The following is a 20936-nucleotide window of genomic DNA, read 5'->3' as shown; positions in this document are numbered from 1 at the left end:
TGAAGGGGATGTAATTGAAAGAAGTGACCATTATGAGAATCCTTCCAATCAATATATGAATATATAAATGTAGATTTATTATTATTTTAATTGGAAATCTTCAATTAAATAGTAAATTTAATTATGTCTCTCCCAATCTAAATTGCTTATTAGCATAATTCACTACCCTCATAGGTCTCGCATTTATTAACAGCGTTGTAACATGTAGATTAATTTCCTTTTTGGTGAACAGTCTCCACCTTTTAGGAAAATATGGTGCAGTGGCTCCAACCCCCACAGATGATTAGGAAAAACTAAGAATAGCACAAAAGATGAAAGGTTGTACAAACCAACTTATTTTTCAAACAACTAATCCAACATCAGTACCTAAACTTTTTCATGAAGATATCATATTGAGAATGTTTGAAAAATGGTGAGAAATCTTCTACGAAGGTGATGCGGAAAGAGTGATAAGGTTTCATTGTTTTGAATTTCTTTTGTTAAATCAGAAAAAGTTAAAAACCAAAATTAATGGAGATATTGGTATTTTTTACTAAATTTTGTGAAGTGCCTAAATGTAGCTTTAACCATTCACCTTAAGATGTTTTTACAATATAATTTCATAAGTCTATTTAATATCTTCATTATCATAAAAACCAACTTATATCCATCTTAACTCCACATCTACCACTCTTGGGGGGGGATGAAATCTATTTATCCCTCTGAGCACTTGGTAGACCCAGAATTAAGATGGATCTAAGATGATAGAATTTCCCCTTTAAATAGTCTATGCTCACATGAATACCATGGTATTACCATGGGTCAATACCATGGGTTATCATAAACTTGGAGCTTAAAAATTACTATTAGTAATTTATAAAAATTAATAAAATTAATAATTGATTTTTATTTTATTTTTAATTCCAACCAAGTTAAAATGTTTAACATACATTAAATTACAACATCCATTTTTACTCTTGATCCACCAAGCCCCGAGAGGGATCAAATATTTTTTCACTCTATGCTAGTTTGCATATCACGATATTTGATACCTCTCGGGGCTTAGTAGATCCAGAGTAAAGATGGATCTATGCTGGTTTAATTCCCCCATTTAAATAGGCTACATTCCACGTGAATACCATGTGCCATTTTTATTTTTATTAATACTAATATTAGGGTTAATAATGTTTTTTTGCATGGTATTAATAATAATCTAGCCCATGGTATTTGGCCCATAGTATTTTGCCCATAGGTTTCACCTAAATATAACGCATTTTTTGAGTGTTCATAAATATAAGGTGACTTATGGAGTAAATACAAAAAAAATGTTTTATTTGTTTACCATACCTCTCATTTATTTATATTTTTATTAATTTACCATACCTCTTGTACAAATATGGTATTTGGCCCATAGGATTCACTTAAATAAAACCTCTTTTTTGAGTCTTCATAAATAGAAAGAGAGTTATGGACTAAATATAAAAAGAGGTTTTATTTATTTACCATACATCTAGTTTATTTATATTTTTATTTATTTACCATACCTTTTGAGAAAGTATAAAAAGAGGTTTTATTTATTTACCATACCTCCACATTATTTATATTTTTATTTGTTTACACCCTTGCATGTATATAAGGTGACTTATGGAGTAAATATAAAAAATGTTTTATTTATTTACCATACCTCTCATTTATTTATATTTTTATTAATTTACCATACCTCTCATTTATTTATATTTTTATTAATTTACCATACCTCTTTTATAAATATGGTATTTGGCCCATAGGATTCACTTAAATAAAACCTATTCTTGAAAATTAGGGCGAATGGAAGGTTGTAACTCCTGATTTCAAGGGCTAAATTTACTTTTTTTACCCTCTCCCTTAAAATAAGGTGGGCTATTTGAGACGATTTGTAAAAATGTACTATGATAGAAAATATTCACCCACTAGAAATTTAAAACCCCTTAATTTCGCCAAAGGGCGAACATTCGCCCCTAAAATTTTCCATGCTCTCACCACACAACCCAATTCGGTTCCACAGTACACTGAATCGCCCCGACATCTTAGCCACCGTCACTGTTACATTCAACAAGGAAATCAGTGCGCGGAATGAGCAGAATGCTCAGCTTCGCGTTCTTGGACCAGAGGAAAAGATCAGCAGGGAGCAGCAGAAGGCAGATAAGAAGAACAAGGATGACTGTGAACCAGAGAAACGAAACAATAGCAAGCAGTAGACGGCAGAGAAAACAAGTAAGGCTGGTAGTGACATCATTCTGCATGGCGAGGAGTTGGCTGGAGGTAAGCATGCAATTGAAGGCAGTGCAGGCAGCACGTCAGGCAAGCATGCAGGCGCAGGCAACTTAGCAGGCACACAAGCAATCGGTGGCCTCCCGCACGGCACGTCAGCAGAGGATGATGATTGGTATGAGTATGCGTGTCGCATTGTAGAAGAGCCTCCACCAGATGAGACCCAGGGGGTTCATTCTGACAGCTGATCCATTCACCAGATGTCGCTCCGCCGCTCTTTGGTTGTTTCACGGGTTTGTTTTCATGGGGTTTTTCTCTACCGTCTTTTTTTTTCTAAACCATTTGGCTAGTTTTGATTGGTTTTGGTTCAGGACCCCTGTGTGGGCCTTTTTAAGTTTTGTTCTGAGACCCCTGCATGGGCCTTTTACATTGGGTTCTCTCGGACTGGTTTCCCCTCGGTGGGCAGTCGAGTATAGTCTTTTGATTAATTTTGACATAACTCTGTTTAGCACCGCAGAGGCCGGAGCCTCGTTGTATTTTTAATTTTGCCCTTATAAATAGATTAGTATTACTTAGAAAAAAATTATTTTATTATTTAATGACTGGTAATTAAATGAAATACGTGCTTTACTTTTCATGAAAATTACTGAACTCAAAGTTTGATAAGGCTCAATCATTAGTATGGGGGCTTAGCAGGCTTCTCAAGTCAATGACTTTCATTCTCTTTATGCAACAGTGTTCATAGATAAGGAATTTTTATTTTATTATTTACAATTTTCGCAATGGAAAAAGGTGTGTGGATGGCCAAAGCAAGGCATTTTTTATTTTTACTAGATTTAATGCATTCCATGTATGTTTCCTTGAAAATATATGTGCAATCTGTCACGTTTATTCAAAAATTCTTGTGTTCCTTCTTTTTTATCTTGGGGCTCCTTTATCCTTTTGCTTTAAAGTTTATTCTTTGTTTCATAGTTTTTTTCAATTTTCTTTTTTTTAAGAATTTGTAAATTTAATTCAAATTTCCTTGTAGCTCAATGTCACCTAATTGTATTTTTTATATAACCAAACATTTCATGGTCCCGGAAGTTGAATAAATATTGTAAGAAGGCATTAATCATCCTCGATCCACATTTTCTGCGAGTTTCCCAATCCTTCCAGCCAGTTCTGGCGAGAATTTCTTAAAGGGATTTTTTGGTGGGATAATCGAAGTCCCAAATCTCTGGAATACGCTGCAAACTCCACCATACTCTTCTTAGAGAATTTGACACTGAATCTACGTTCAATAGCAAGCGCAAGCCTTCCAAAGTTGTCTTATTGTCCAAACATATATCTTCAATGCCCAATGGATGGGGTCTGAATCATGCCATTGATTTCTTGTTCATTACAACCGCCATTTATGAGCATAGTTGTCAGCTCCTCTAAGATATCCATCATTGTTTTTCATTTGTTAAACCATTGAGTTTGCTCTTCACAACTTATCTAGCTCATCAATAGTCACACGAAGTCCTCAATGTTCTTGTACCTTCACAGTTTTTCACACTTTAAAATGAAAATTTAAAATTAATTGTTAAACCATTAGCCTTTATCACAATTCTTTAAATAATACGTGGTGGCAAAGTTAGGATTCCAAATCGGAGGTTTAAAAAAATTTAAATTTTAGTTTCGAATCAAAACAAATATTTTATTAGTTATTTTGTCTTATTAAATATGTAATGTACCTTTACCATAAAAGCTTGAAGTGATTGGTATATTAATATAACCAACTTGGACGGAAAAAGAAAGAGTATTACAGTGGATTACTTTTATGTAGAACGTAGATTGTTTACTAGAAGAACTTGAGGAATTATAAACAAAGTATACGAGGAAAGTTAATTGCTAATCTTGTTTTATATTTATTGAATGTTTAAAATTGACTTTTTTTCCACGTTAATTGAATATTTAAATATACATAAGCTTAGGGATTAAAGTGTGAATTTAATGATGCTTTATGTTAGAGGCCATGCACATAATCTCGCTACACTGATCATTGACTAGTTTATTAGTTTATGAGAATATGCAAATTAAATACTAGTATTCTGAGTTTTATTTTTTTGTCATTTATGTACATTGTAAAATCTATTTATTTGTTCCACTTCTAATGTTTTTTGTATTTTAATGTAAATTTTCAGTATTGATACCATGGATAGAGGGTTGGGCAATGAATGTGGTAACAACAACAACAGGATGAGACCCCCACTACCTCCACAAGCTCCACAAGTTCAACAACAGAATGCAGAGGCAACAATAGGTACCCACAAGCAATCAAGCAACATTTCCAAGAAGCCCTTAATGAAGTTCATGAAAAAAATAACACAAAACAAGGCAAAAAACAATGGGGGTTGTGAGGAATGGCAATGCACTTTGTGTGACCATGTTTTTAAGGGTAGCTATACAAGAGTATGGGGTCATCTTTTGGGCATATATGGGTTAGGAGTGAAGGGTTGCACATGTAACCTTGAACAATGAATGGAGATGTCTAAGCTTCGCATGAAAGCAAACAGAAACAATGAATGCGATAGTAGCATTGTATCTCCTAATAATAAGAAAGGTAGACATGAAGATTCATCCCAATGTATGAATGAACAAAGTCAAATCCAAATTGAGACTAATCAAGGGAATTCTAGTGCTAAGAGGACTAGTGTAAGTGATTCCATTCAAAAGATGTGCAATGTCTTACATAGGGATGACGCAGATGATGCCACAGCAGCTTTTTTTATGGCAAATGGAATTTCATTTAATGCCACTCGTTCACCATACTATAAAGAAATGGTGAGAAAAATCATAGCTGCAAGGACATGATATGCACCCCCAAGGTACAACAAAATGAGGACTTCATTATTAGATAGAGAGGTGACAAGAATGCATGGACTTGTGGAGGACCTCAAACAATCTTGGTTTCATTCAGGTTGTTCAATTGTCATGGATGGTTGGACAGATATTCAACAAAGACCTTTGTTGAATGTTATTGTCACATCACCAGAAGGGCCTTATTTTTTAAAAGCAATTGATTGTAGTGGAAAAACTAAGGATGCTACTTTCATGTTTGAAATGTTGAAGGATGCAATTGATGAGGTTGGTCTTTCAAATGTGGTACATGTCATCACAGATGCAGCACATGTTTGTAGAGCAGTGAGATTGATGATCCAAAGTTGATATAGGCATATCTTTTGGACTCCTTGTTGTGTACATGCCCTTAACAATCTCTTAAAAGACATTGGTAAAATACAGTGGATTGCAAAAATCATTTCAGATGCGAGGGAGGCACAAATGTTCATCTGCAACCACCATGTTTCCTTGGCAATTTACAGGATGTATTCAAAGAAGCATTTTTTAGAACCTGCAAAAACAAGATATGCCACATACTTTATTTTGCTTGAGCGCATGGTTGAGGTCTATGCATCTTTACAAGCCACTATTGTTTCTTCAGAGTGGAATGCATGGACCGAGTCTAAGTCACCTCAAGCAAAGAAGATAAGAGAAATGCTTCTTAATGAGGATTGGTGGGCTAATTGTAGATATGTTGTCTCTTTCATAGTGCCAATTGTGAAGTTGATCAGGCATGCTGATTCAGATTCTCCTGCCCTTGGAGAAATATATGAATGTATTGATACCATGGTGGGCAAGGTAAAGCACATCATTCGCCAAAGAAACCCTTCTTTAGAGTTCTTCCATGAAATACACAAGCTGAAAGAGAAAAAGATGGCTTAAACTCAACACCTCCCTTCACATGGTTGCATATGCCCTTAATCCAAAGTGGTAAATGGAAAGACCAAATAGAATTCTTCCTATTGATGACGAAGAGGTAAAATAATGGTTTCTTGATGCTATAACTAAGTTGTATACTGTTGATGAAGCAAGTGTGATACGGGAGCAATTTATTGATTTTGGTACATTAAGCCCTCCTGCGTTCAACCAAGATGCAAAGAGGGACATCAAGCATTATGCTCAGAAGAAGCCCCTTGGATGGTGGAGAATGTATGGGGCCAGGTTCTAGAGCTCTGAAATCTTGCTTCACATTTGCTATCTCAGGTTGCTAGTTCCTCAGCTACTGACAGGTTGCTAGTTCCTCAGCTGTTGAAAGGAATTGGTCCACTTATAGTTTCATACACTCTGTTAAGAGGAATAGACTTACCTCTAAGAGAGCAGAGAAATTTGTTTTTTTTTTTTTTCTGAATAAGACTAAATCTATTATTATACAAAACAGTGATACATAAAGATTACAATGGGCAAGGCTTTGAAGTTTTGCCTATCAGCCCTTTCCTTGCCCTGCTTTCATTTCCAAAATTGAGCAGATTCAAAATTGGAATTTGTTGCTTGACCACTGAAGACATATTAACAGAACACATAGTAACAGTACAGACACCAGGCCCATGGACTGACCCATACAAAGACCGACAGACACCTGGACTATTACAGCCGACACTTGAACAATTACATTCGACACTTGAACAATTAAAGCCAACACAGTGACAAAGATGTGGATAACGCTTGGCAGAGTCATACATTGAGAACCCAAGAAAAACAGCAGAGGTTACCGGGGCGAGGTTATTCGTCATTGGTGGTCTGGGGCGCTTCTTCAATCCGGCAGCCGAAACGGAGCGTATCTTCAGAGTCGGAGAGCTGGATGACCGCGTCCGGGCTCCCTTCTGGTGTTGGCTTGCTTGGACCAGCCAGCGTTGAAGGGCCGGCATCATGTTCACAATTAGAGGCTGGGCGCACAAGTTCAGGACCGAGCTCACGTCCCGGGGCCAACCCACGGGTGCCTACTCCAACCGGAAGGCAAGCGACCGGAGATTCCTCTCTGCTGGAGCAAGGCCATTCTGGGAGAGGCTCTGCCCCTATGTTCTGAGAGATGCCCGGCTCAACCGAAATTGAAACTATCAGAGTGGAATTAGCTTGAGGGCAAGGGAGTCGATACCTGAGCATAGGGAGCTCCCGCTGACCCTCCTCTGAACTTGGATTTCTGCCATCAAAACCCCAGTCCTCCTCATTGCTGCCTTGGTATCTCCGCGGCATTGATGTTACTTCGATGGAGGAGGAGGGCGAATTGAAATTTTGCTGCTGCGAGAGGGCCCTACCTCTGGTTCCCCCTCTTCGGCTGCCCATCCGCGGCCTCTCCCTCGGCATTGCTGAATGCGGCCTTACCCAAGCACTCCGAGCTCCTCCCACAATGAAAACCAACACAGTCTCAGCACCGTTGCAGGGTGCGTTTTCTCCAGGCTTAAAAACCAGCGTGACGCCTCTCACATTCTTATGCTCATGGCCTTCTGAGCGAAGCAAGGCACCTGCGCAATGCTTACCCATATTCCCCTGAACACTGCATATTCCTTCCTTAAAACATTCCATTGCATCGATCTCCATTCCCCTCCCTCGAGCCGAGATGACAGGCATTAATGCCTTCCTCTGTCCGAGCTTATGCATATTAATAAACTGCTTAACGTGGTACCCTTGGACACCGCGGGCCGGCCACTTGCCCACGTGATGGCACATGCCATTACCACGTTGCAATTGCACCCGCATCCGGGAAGCAGAGAAATTTGTTTATGTGCATAGTAGTCTTCAGTTTTGTTCAAGGAAGCTACCTGAATATTTAGAAGGACCTGCTGCACGATGGAATGTGAATGTTGAAGATGCTGCCCAAATTGACGATGATGATGACAATCCTTTACCAAATGCAGGATTGGTTGGCATACCTTTAGATGACATTGTTGCATCTGATGATGATGACGTTGATCCAGTACCTAGTGAGGCTCAAGCTTATATGGATCTCCTTGATGCTGAAGATCGTACTATATGATCATAAGCTTTGTATTTTTGTTGCTATATTTTGGCTATTGGGCATTTTGAATTATGTACTACTTTAGGCTTTTGCCTTTTTAAGTTTTTTCTAGTATGAACATCAATATGATTTGGGTGGCTTTTAGTTTTGGTTTTAACTTTTTATGGTTGTCTCTTGAATGATGAATCATTTAAAAATTCAATTTGGTATGTACATTTAATCTTTACACTATTTAAAAAAAACATATATTAAATTTTAATTTTTAATATCTTATATTATTGTCGTTCCCAACTTTACGTTTCCTGTAAATTTGGGCAAGCTTCTAGTCGTACCTGATACTTGTTCCCACGTACCGGAAACTTGTGCAACATAGTTATTCCTGTGACCTTCACCTATCTTCGCTTAACCTAGACACTCTCTTAAGGATTTTTCAAACCCTAGCTCAAGCTTGGATCTTCCCAAGGCTCCTTTGTGGTCCCACATTTTCATTATTCTTCATCTCACAAGGCCATTGAGGAATCTCGTTCTTTAGAGTCTTAGGTTTAGGGCATTCTTCACAAGAGAATGTCTACATCCCCTAGATCTAGTCCTCCTTTTAAGCCTTCCTTGGAAAGCCCCTTACCTTGCCCTACAAAGCAAGCAAGCTATTAACTGAGTCTCTCCCTTGAATGGGCTTTAGAAATCACATTGCTCCTCATCATTGACTTATCCCTTCTAGTGATTTCCTTTAAACAGAGACTCCTCCCATCGATGAAAGTCCATAAAGAGTAGGGGATATCGACTGAGGTGACAGTGGGTCCTTGTCCCATTGTTGCCACTCGGGTCTAGTAGTAGTCCCTTCAAAACCCCTCCTAGGACCCCTGCTAGATTCTATGGTAACAATACCTTCCTAGGGTTTAAAACTCTCTTTTATAGTGAACACACTCTTCTCTTTTGTTGCACATTTTTGGAAAAGGTCAATAACCTTCTTTTCTTGATTCTATAAAGGCAAGTTGAACCTAATGGACTCATCTTACATTGCACATCTAATAGTGCACTCTACATTTTGGTCCTCCACCTCTACATTTTGGTCCTCCACTTCATAGGAATAGATCACCAAGTCTAGAGCTACTAGAGATATGACCAAGCATCAAAACTTCCTCTCCAATTATTGATGGCAGCAAAGTGAATAGGAAGTGATCATTAGTGATAATTCAATCCTACTAGTTTCAATATGTGGGGATGCCATCATTAACACCACTAAGTCTGGATAGGTCCTTCATGTTCTAGAAGTTGAGCCCAATCTTCACTCATACCAACAAGAAGGTGGAATTTTGGCCATATCAATGGGTTATAAATGACATAGATGATGGTCTTAAAGTGGTTTCCTCAAGTTATTGTCATGAATCAGATCCTATGTACATGCTAGGGAAGCCTCCTCCTTCCTCAGTACAAATAGGATCTATTGCTAAGTTGAGCAATACTAAGACACCATAATGTTATGCGTCAACATTTAGTGCATACAAACTTTGGGTCGTTGCGACATATGACTCATCTACATATGGTTAAACGTAGTGTTATCAGAACTTTGACTAGCTGGAGGGAAAAATTGGTTCCACCTGGCCTCTTGAACCATTTTCACTGAACTAGTTGGTTCGGTAAAGCCACGTACAACGCAACAAGCGGAGCCTGTTTTGCTTTTTTCTTTACTTTTTTAATTTTTTTCTCTTAGCTGGCTATTGGCTCGCAGTAGGTGCCTCAAGTTCAAGCCCATGGCACTACTATTGCCATGAAATTCATGGTAATGTTAAATTCTTAAAACAAAAGGTGACATATTCCTTTATCTTTCATTCCCATCCTTTTACTTAAATTTTTAACATTACCATAAAATGACTCAGGATGTTTGAGTGGTTCCAAATTCATTGGATTTCATATAGAGAAAGTAGAATTTTAGATCCCACGCAAAATCCAGCAGACTCAACATTTTCATGATTTCAAAATTGGAGGGGTTACAACATTTCCATTGGATTGTCATGTACAAGGGTATGGAAATAGTGTTTAATCAAGACCACCAAGCCCTCTATGTACCTTGATGTTAGTGACATTGGTTGTCAAACTCCTCTATCATGATCCTACTAAAAATGTACCCATCACTCAAACAAAATCTTGAATTGACATGCTAAGCATTTTCTATCTTATTTTAATTCTTAGAGGGTGATATTAATGACGAAGATCCTAATATAGGCAAAGATTGTGATGATATGTAGGTAGTTGTTGTAGCATAGATGTTAGAGGCCATATAGGACCTATTTCTTGATGTATTTTTGGTTCAGAGATAGATTGCACTCAGTGTTATTTTGGTTATGTGCATCCTTACATGCCATATAAATGACAATTTTTGCTTATTTGTGTATGAATGGTTTGTATTCATATGGATGCACATGATATATGTGTGTGTGTGCGCGCGCGCGTGCGTGTGCATGCGTGTGTATGTTTTTCTTTAAAATTTGAATATTTCATTGGCCAGTTTTTTGCTCTGGTTCTCGGTCCGGGGGGTCTACCAGTTCGATGACCAATCCAGTTCTAACATTGGTTAAAAGATCTTCCACAAATTGAACTAGCTAGTGGTATATATGAAGGATGTACAATGGGGAACCATTCAGAGGCCCTTCTCAAAGATTTAGTGAAGTGAGCCTCTCAAGCTATTGAGTTGGTGCAATAATTGTGGGCCTATGACCACTCCTATTATGGGATCTAAGTACTTGCTCATTCTCAATGAAGGTTTCTCCTGCTTTCTTTGGATATATTCCATTTACTCAAAAGATGAAGCTTTTGGGAAATTCAAAAAATTTAAATCATTAGATGAAAACTGAAGCAAGAAAAAGATTTGAGTGCTTCAAGACTACTCATGAAGGAGAGTATATCAACAACGATTTCCATATATTTCTCAAATTTCATGGTATCTCTTGGCAAAGGATTACTGCACAAGAAAATAAGGTAGCATACCAAAAGAATAGAGCTATCATGGAGATGGCTCATTGGATGCTTCACTCTAAACAAATAAAGTTCAAGTTCTAAGGCGGTGCACTTGTGAGTCCATCCCATAGGAACAACTGGACACCTACTCGTGTTGTTCAAGGTATGACTCCCTATGAGAAATGGTATGGAAACAATCCTTCAATTTCATATTTTAGAATCTTTGTATCAAGTGCATGGGCCCATTCATAGAGAAAAGCAAAAAAAATTGGAACCAAAACATCACCGCTACATCTAATGGCCTTCCATGAAATTTCCAAAGCATATTGTACAATCCTTTCACTTGGAAGGTGATAGAATGTGGAGATGTTGTCTTTGATGAAGTTCTTACTATTGAAAATGTAGTTAGGTTCAATCTTCATAATTGTACTTGTATCAATATGTATTTCATGTAAAAGAAAAAAGAAGAAAAAGAAAAAATTTATCCCTGCTTAAACTAAGCTTGAACACCCTACATACAATCCTAATCCATCTCCTCTTGATTGCGCTGTTTCTCTGCCCATATCTTCTCGCATAGGAAGTCTCCTATATTTCCTAACGCAGATTTGGGCTCCTATTATTTAGGATCCTCCTAAATCCTAGTGCACATCTGCAAACAAAAATCATCCCCTTCTCTTGTTGCATATAGGCTTCTCCTTGCATGATCTCCTAGAAAGCCTCTCACACACACAATCTCGTGCATACAAGAATGATCAATGATGTGCCTTCGTCCTCCTTATAAGCAATTCGACCCATCCAAATTTGGCAAATTTATTTTTGGAACTCCGACTTGTGATTGACTAGTTAATTGAATCTAACTGACTCTTGCAACTCGTCCTAGCCACAAATAACCTTTGAGACTTTGTCACTTGTCCTTTTCAACTCTAACTCACACTAGGAGAGAAACAATTGAGCCTCCAACTATTTGCATGAGTGAAACTACTTCATGAACTTATCATAACTTTTAGGAACTTCAGCATGCTAAAGAAGGATTGTTTGTGGCCTTTTTTACTAAGGCACAAGTCAAAGAAGACTTTACTCGCTACTATTTTCAACACTCCCTCTTAGTGAGGAAGGTGCTTCTGGAAGAACCTCGTCCACCTAGATATTTCTCCAATACTACCACATTCTTCGTTGCTGCTTGCTCCCTCTAAACTAGAAGACTTTCCTGCTTTCTTCTGCAAAACCTGATCTAAAGACTTCTTTTTTCCCACCATGCTCTACAAGCCTATCACTTCAGTCATAAGTGCCATGTACCCTATGTACCTCTATGGTTGTTTCCTTTATTTGAAGGCAATACTAGAAGATCCAACTCTCTCTCGATCTCCCTTAAACAAATCCTCTTCCCACTTGGATTGAACTCTCCCTTTACTAAGAGTCACTGACTAAGTCGCTGCCTCCACTCACCCTAGGCTACGCTCCTCATCGTCTTGCTAGTCAACCCAACTGCTAATTAGCTTAGACTCAAACTAAAAAATCGGTTGAGGCTCCATGTTGAGTAGCTTCTTCTCAGGTACTTTAATCTGCTCTTGCCCTAAGGACTACCTCTGAGTTCTGCTCTCCTCAACCATCACTTCTCTACTCTGAGCTCTCCCTACCTTGCTGCTTAAGGCTACAGTTGTCTCTACGTGGAACTTGTAGAGATTCTTCTTTCTTACACCTATCTGCTTCTTACATCCAAAAGCTAAGTGTTGGAGGTAAGCCTTACCTTTGTTGAAGATGACATCATAACCCTTGTCCTCAAGGGTAGCTACTGAAACAAGATTCTACTTTAATCCTAGAACATAAATGACATCTTTGAGATGAAGAGGATTACCTGACTCCCTCTGAAACTGACAGTGTCAACTCCACTAACTGCATACATGCCATCATCTCCTAGCTCAATCTAAAACTGCATGTCCTTCTCCTTCAAGTGGCTGAAATTCTTCTTGTTCCCGGTCATGTAGAAGGATGCTCCTAAATCAATATACCATACGTTGTTGTATGTTGAGCTTTCCATGCAAGCAATCAATGAAAAATCTTTCTCGAACTAGGCATAGAATGCATCTACCTTCGTTGATGCAGCTACATGATCCTTACTAGACTCCTTCCGCTTAGAACACTTAGTGGCATAGTGTCCAAACTCATGGCAATGAAAGCACTTGATCTTGCTTAGATCCTTCTTGCCCTTTTGACTAGACTCAGCCACTTCTTGGTCATCCTTTCCCTTAGCCTTTCTACTCTTGCCTACCAGGGCAAAGTTAGCCTCGTCCTTTATCTTCATCGATCTACCATCTTTGGTCCCAATCTGGATCTCCTCTTGAACGCAATGAAACCATAATCTTTCCCAACGAGGAATTTTTTCTCTGCTACTGACAGCATCTTACAACCCATACCAAGACTTGTGAAGTCCTAGAAGAGAAAAACTCAAAAGGTCATGCTCGGGTACAATGACACCCACACCTCCTAGCTCATCTTGTATCAAAGTGAATTTTGACAAATACGTAACGATGGGCTCATCCTTGTTCATCTGGATACTCCTTAGCTTCTCCTTAAGAGCAAGCATCCTGGTATCACTGGTACTCTAATACAAATCTGAAATAGTTTTTAACATCTCAAAAGTTGCCTTCTTCTCATGGATATGAGGAACTATATGATCTTTGACCCCTTCTAGAATAATCCTCCTTGCCTTGATATCATTCTTAGTATGTTGGGTCAACTATTGGGGATCTTGTGGTGGTGGTATAGCCTGCTTCACAAATTCTCCCACCCCATTATCCTCCAAAACTACCATGATCCTCCCTTTCCATGGAACGAAGTTCAATGCTCCCTCTAAACAATGATCTACTCTCAATCCTTGGTATGCCATCCTACTTCCCCAGAGAGCTCTCCAACACCTACCCACTAACAGCCTTGTAGTCCTTCACAATAGTCTAAACTTAGGGCTCAATAAGGCAACTTCTAACAGCACTCCTATATTGTAGAACTTCCTGCCACCAAATATACACCAACCTAGCAATCTCAACTCGGAAGGACAACAAAAAAATACCTCTTTAGCAGACTTCTTTTTCCCTTCTTAGGTCACGGTTCTGGGTTGTTCCTTTGAGATTCCTCGACCCATGATTAGGGCACCTGAACACAATGCACCAGTCCTCCAACTCAGCCTCTAAACCTCCACAAATACTGCGTTGATCCTCTCCTACAAGTCCTTCACTCCTATGCAACTCTGCAAGGTATCTTGCCTCTTCTTCTACTGCCTTCTATGCCTTTCAGCCCTCTAAGACAGAGACTCGGCCTACCTGTTGTGCATAGAAGATGGCAGCCGCTTTTAACAGAGAATATACCCTTCTAAACGTGAAAAAAATTGCCCAAAAATCCTCCTTATCCACTCGGCCAACACCCTGCCTAATCTCGGCATGTTCCAAGCATGAAAAGATAACCTCAAGCTTGTCCTTCTCTTGTTGGAAGATCTCCTATAGGCCACTGCTCCTCACATCAGACGTCCTCAACTTGTGCTAGTATTTATTCTGCTCCTTGCTCTGATACCATGTAGAATTTCCTTGAAATTCTGCAACTATTGCAGTGAACAAATTTGAAACTAATTGTTGCACCAAGACATAGAATTTCTCTACCAAGTTGCAGCAGAATAGAACATAAATAAAACACAGTCACATGATAGCAAAAACACAAGATATTTTTCTACGGAAACCCAACTGGGAAAACCCTCTACTAGTTGTAGATTTTATTGAGAGAATTTGAGCAATTGATCTCTTACAAGGCAATATAGTTTTACTAGAAAACACATGTTTTCTCTGCTTAAACTAATCTTGAACACCCTGCACACAATCCTGATCCAGCTCCTCTTGCTTGCATTGTTTCTCTGCCCCTATCTTCTAGCACAAGAAGTCTCTTATTTCCTAGTGCAAATTTGGGCTCCTATTATTTAGGATCCTCCTAAATCCTAGCACACACCTACAAGCAAAAAATTTCTCCTTCTCTTGTTGCGTATAGGCTTCTCCTTACATGCTCTCCTAGCAAGCCTCTCACACACAATCTCGTGGATACAAGAATGATCAATGGTGTGCCTTCGTCCTCCTTAGAAGCAATTCAACCCATCTAAATCTAGAAAATTTATTTTTGGAACTTCGACTTGTTATTGACTAGTTAACTGAGTCTAACTCTTGACACTCGTCCTAGCCACAAATAACCTTTGAGACTTTGTCACTTGTCCTTTTCCAACTCTAACTTGCACTAGGAGACAAACAATTGAGCCTCCAACTATCCGCATGAGTCAAACCGCTTCATGAACTCGTTTTAACATTTAGGAACTCGTCATAACTTATAGGAACTTGTGCATGCTAAAGAAGGACTGCTTGTGGTCTCTTTGACAAAGGCACAAGCCAAAGAAGACCTTACTCGCTACTATTTTCAACACAAAGCATACCCAATCAAAAGAAATGAAAAATAGTCAATTGGGACTAGCTCGAGTATTTGAGACAAATGATTGTTATCCTCCACACCCAAATTCAATTCTTGCAAGTAAGATGTAGATCTCTTTATGAGTATATTGTTGTGATAGCTTTAATCCATGTGTTGACAACACCTCAAGATTCTGCAAAATCCAGTTTACCCTAGGTACCATCCTTTGAATGAGGGAAATTATCTAGTGGATTTCCCCAATATATGTATTTCATGAAAAGAAATTTAAGGAAATTAAAAATAGAGACCATAAAATTATCTTTTAGTTGGACTCCATACACTTAAAAGTTAAGAGCATTGAGAGAAAGGCAAAGAGAAAAGAAATACGTAAATGGCAAATGCATATTAAGGAGATAAAAATATGAAACAAAAGCCAACTATTAGAGAACCTCAAGAAAACAATTGCAAGGAGCAATTAACCTTTTGGTCATGAAAAAAGGTTGCATGTTGCTACTCCAACAAATGCAATTATGGCATTCAATTCCAACATAGGAAAAGCTTTGCAGCACATCCAACTACCAAAGTTGATAAGACATATCAGGGATTGTCCTATGATACCTATATTCAGATGAAAAGTAGACTAGAAATGACATTGTCATAAAATTAATCGAGCGCAAAACCCTCTAATGATTCAGCATCAATTTTGTGTTGAAGAATGTAACTATGTTCGGTCTTCATATTTATATTTGAGTCAAAGAATGAAAAATAAATTATTATTATGACTTATTAAAGCATTGGTTTCATGATTGGGTCATCATGTTTTAGGTCAAAGACCCCATTGAGGACTTCTAGGATTTATTCCAAGTCATTAGAGTCATTGTCCATTTAAAGAGACACTTCTTGGCCTTTTGAATCATGTAAAAAGGTTTATTATTGAGTCAAATAAGGTATTTGTTAGCTCCACATCAAGTCGGCCTCGAGGAGATCAAGTCAACCTCAAACTGGGTAATTTGACCTCACCTAAAGCCTAAATATACAAGCAATTTGAATTCATTTGGAGACATCAACTCAAGAAGTTCGATCTACATCAAGGAAGTGCAGAAAAGTGCGAAGGTAAAGGTGAAGAAGGAAGAAATATAAGTCGAAGGTTTTGTTTGGGCTATCTCTTTATCTCTCTTATGCGAAGTTACTAGACTAGTTGTTGGATCGAAGTTCTACTGCTGGGAGGGTCGAAGTGAAAGTGTTGGGTCGAAGATTCTGCTGTTGGAAAGTCGAAATTCTGGATTTGCTGGGTCTAGGTGTTGTTGCTGCAAGGTCAAAGATCTAGGTCGAAGTTGCTGGAAGCAGAGGCTGACTTGGTGGTTGGAGGAGATTTGTGTCTAGGTTGAAGAGTCTTGGATTATCTCATATGAACTAAGGAAGAAGTTTGACTGGGTTTTCCCCTAGATAGGGATTTTGCCCTGGCAGAGCGCCTACATCTTGTGTCTCTTGTTCTTATGCTCTTCATACACATATAATTTGGTAATTGCTTGATGAAAGATAATATAACAAAGATATAAAAGAAGCCAATACAATTCACAAGTAATTATCAAGAAACAAAAATCTAACCCTAACTCTACTAGCATTGATTTCTCAACATTCTGAATGTTAATATGCAAATGAAAGGCCTCTCCACTTTGTTAGTCTTTGTCAAGATCAGAATAGAATGACAAGGATGCCCTTTCCCCCCACAAAGGGTGCAAATGACGGATAAGCTCAATGAAAAGACCGCTTCAGGCGATATAAGGCTCCAACTAGATCGACATGCATCATCCCCAGCCCCGGCATACAACATGCAGCAGGCTCTCTTCACTCTAGTCAACAAGCACATCAATATCTGATTCATCATGGGAGGCTATCATTATTTGATCAGCCCATCTCAGATCAATTCATGGTGGTTTAATGTTGATGCGTGTGGGAAGGCTTTATAAGGCACTATCCGCATGGAGCTCAACGAGGAAATTCTGTTTGTTAAGGAAATGGTGGGCATTTGCAACCATGCCAATAATAGTTGTTGTTCTCTAGCAATCTGACTCGACGCCAATATTGGGGATATTGCTTTTCTCTTCTGTCTGAAGAATTGCACTCGTTGTCCACTGGTCATGGGGTACTCTGAGGTCAGTAGACTTCCTTTGGTCTCCATGGGAGACAGATCATGCGCTAAGACTATATTTCCATGTCCAGTGTCTCTAGCTAATGGCGGGAGTACTCACATTTGGACAAATTCGTTAAGTCTCAATCAAAATTCTCTAGCCATCCTCTAGGCACTCAAGCCTGGCACCACAGTTGTTCTTGTGCACTCTGCGCCCATTAAACTTGGTTTGGAACCAAGGAGTCACCCTCTTCTGGCTCATCACCTTCCTCGTTACGTTGGTTGCTCTGGGGCGAATTCTTGTAACCATGTCATGGGGTTGCGAATTAACCAAATGGGAAGGCTCACCGTTTGAAGCCCAGGTTCATAATGTGGCTCATAATCGGAGTTTGCAAAAGGGCTCGTGGTTGCAACATGGCCATCAGTAGCCACATTGTTGGGGTCAAAGCATGTCTTGGGGCATTATTGGGGTTGTGGGGTCGTACCAATGTCAAAGCATGGTTGGGGTCGTGGGGTCGTAACAGTGTCAAAGCATGGTTGGGGTCGTGGGGTCATAGCAGTGTCAAAGCATGGTTGGGGTCGTGGGGTCATGACAATGTCAAAGAAAAGCTCTTAGTCGTGTTGTAGAGTCCTCGCAATGTTTGTAGCGACATCTCTCTGCTGACAGACAACCCTCGCTCAATCAGTCGTCACCTATGGACAATGAACAGTCTTCCATCCTCTCGCGAGCTGATCGGCTTTCTCAATTATCTCTTTGTCAACTTGTTTTGAAATGTCTTTCTCAGTTGATGCTAGTACTGTGTTCGAAAGTTATTATCATGGCAATTATGTAATTTTGCAAAAACTAGGCTCAATTGTGTCTCTGGTCCTGAAAGACACTCTAATAAAATGCAGTATATGTAATTTAAAGACTCTAGATTGGTGTTTGTGGGTTGGTATCCTTGCGGGGCAGCACCGATCACCAAGGAATTCCGATTGTACTCCTTTTTTGAAGTAATATAATGGTGAATTTCACAAAAAAAGACAAGGATGCACTTTCTAAGATAGACACAAAAGGTGGAAGGTAAGATTGCTTTAAAAGAAATTTGGAAGCCCTTCCTACAAATAACTAACAATGAGCATGGCTTAAAAAAAATTATCTTCCGTAAGTTAAGCAGGGCAATAGAAAAAAACAAGAGAAAGACAACCTTGTCGGTTATTTGTCAAGTTAAAGATCAATCTTTTCGACAATTATTTATAAACTAGGCTTGCTTTTATTGTGGGGGGAATAACAATTAAACGTAAAAGGGATATGACATAGGGCTATAAACCGAAATATGTCTAAAAAGATTCACCAATTCGAAATAAATATTCCCTCAGCCTTATAGACAATGAAAATATTTTACTTCGAATTTGTGAATTTTTAACGGAAAATATTCTCATTGAAAAAAAAAAATACATAATTTTTGCTCAATATTTATAGTTGCGTTTTGAGAATTATAGATATTCTCCAATGTTTCTACACTTCAACAAAAATATGGTTCCTTAACAATTTCCCTACCCGCTTCTTCCATGAAAAATCAGCTCATAACCTAGATTTGGTGAACATGAACAATTAAGATTATTCAGACAATACTAAATAGGTAGTCAATTAAGGAAGAAAGACAAATCCAAGAAATGTGTAGACATGATGAAGAGAATGAATAGCCAGGTGGGCTAGCTTTAGTAGTTGAGTTTGGAGGTTTTGAAACCAATCTCAGGCTGGCTGCCTCTGTTACATGCCAGATCCAGCGCCTTAATCAGTACCAACGGATTTACACGGGGTATCATCCACAAAAGCAAGTGCACCACGAAGTGTTCGATGGAAAAAATTAATGAAAGGAAACGATACGGAATAACTAATGTGAGAAATGAACTGCGTCCACAAAAAGAAAAAGAACGGTAGAGAATACCCCAAGGTAATATATACCCAACTTTCAGCTATGGTGAAATCCCAATATGACGCGAGGACAAAGCTGTACCTTGAAGTAAAAGGCCAGAGTGGATTGGGAACTCAAACCCACTAAATGGGCAATTGCGAACAGTTAAGCGTAAGATCAAAGCGACTTCAATTCAGAACATCCATAAGATCAAGCGGAAACGATATTGCGTGCATATGTTAACAGAACGCATAAATGATTAAAGCACAGATTTCAAAATTTTAAATTAGAAAAGAGGAACCGGCGTGGTGAGGGTCAGCTTTATTGATGCATTACACATTCTGAGAGAGTAAAATTCAGATTTGAATTGAATTATTGAGCTGAAGAGACAAAGATAAGCAGCGTACCCTGGATCGCTATTAACGATATCACAGATCTCAATGTTCATCGCCCAGTCCGGGCCAATCAACATATCGCTCGTGGCCCTCTCCACAAGAGAGCTTGCCATATTTCTTCTACTATTTGCACAGATAACAGACGGGATCAATCCTGCCTTAAACAAACACGCTCCGGTGGAATTGAAGAAACCTGTTTGAAGCCCAAATAATTGAAAAGACCTCTTCGGATCGAAACCCTGGGGTTTGCGAAGAATCTTTCCTTGGTCGGCAAAAAAATCGCCAATTTTAACGCGGAATCTCGATATTAAAAGCGTGCAAACTCTGAAGCAACCTTCGTGAAGATAAATTTGGATCTTGCTGAGTCGAAATCCATCGGCATGAAGGCCAAACCCTGAGAGATCTCCTCCCTGGACGGCCCAATTCTTCGTTAATTCTCGTCAGAGAATCGGCATTCCCCGATAGCTCACCGCGCGTTTGGACTCGCATTAAAAATTGCAATAAGAAATCATTAAAACTAAAATAAAAAAATAAAAAAGTGAAGTAAGACTAAAGCATTTGGGAAAGAGCCAATGCTTTCCTTCCACGTATCGCCACCCAATGTTGTGTATATGCAGTGTTAATAAAAAAAAAACTAATATTGCGTATTATGCAGTATTAATAAAAAACTAATAGATGACAAGCGTAGACCAGACCGGGCATTTCCCGAGAGAATTTTAAGGTCCAAATTTGTACCATCTCCAATGGTACTGTCGTCATATACCAACTCCAAAATCTCTAAGGAAAAGGGGCACCCACTTTACAAGGTACATCACAACAAAATAGTTGAGTAGCTCGAGTCAGCTGCCCCTCAGCCAGAAAGAGCATTGCGTTTTTAATTTTCTCACATGTCTCTATGCTAACTTTCCATGAAACCAAGATGTGAGAATTGCGTTAAAAAGAGGTGTCCCCTTAGTAGTAAAAGGAAGGGTTTTAATATGGTTTAATGCGAGGCATATTTATATAAGTTTGGGTTTTGGGGATAGGTGGATTAAATACCATTTTTTACCCTAAATTTGTGGTGTGTAAATTAA

At 38.8% G+C, this 20936-nt stretch overlaps 1 protein-coding gene across 1 annotated transcript in view; it reads right to left on the bottom strand.

The window, feature by feature from the left end:
• LOC149257141 (TOM1-like protein 3) overlaps nt 1-20362 on the bottom strand; it is a 154268-nt gene extending 133906 nt beyond the window's left edge. The window contains exon 1 of the mRNA XM_089413653.1: nt 19876-20362. Coding sequence (XP_089269779.1) covers nt 19876-19976 — 101 coding nt within the window. The 5' untranslated portion in view covers nt 19977-20362. The remainder of the gene's footprint in view (nt 1-19875) is intronic.
• Between the last annotated feature and the right edge of the window lie 574 nt (nt 20363-20936).

The sequence above is a fragment of the Pinus tabuliformis genome, chromosome 6, assembly GCF_031772625.1.
Source record: "Pinus tabuliformis cultivar Carrire ecotype Pingquan chromosome 6, CPIR1, whole genome shotgun sequence".
Lineage (NCBI taxonomy): Eukaryota > Viridiplantae > Streptophyta > Pinopsida > Pinales > Pinaceae > Pinus > Pinus tabuliformis.
The sequence above is the reverse complement of the archived record's forward strand: the minus strand, read 5'-3'. Positions and strand labels throughout refer to the sequence as shown.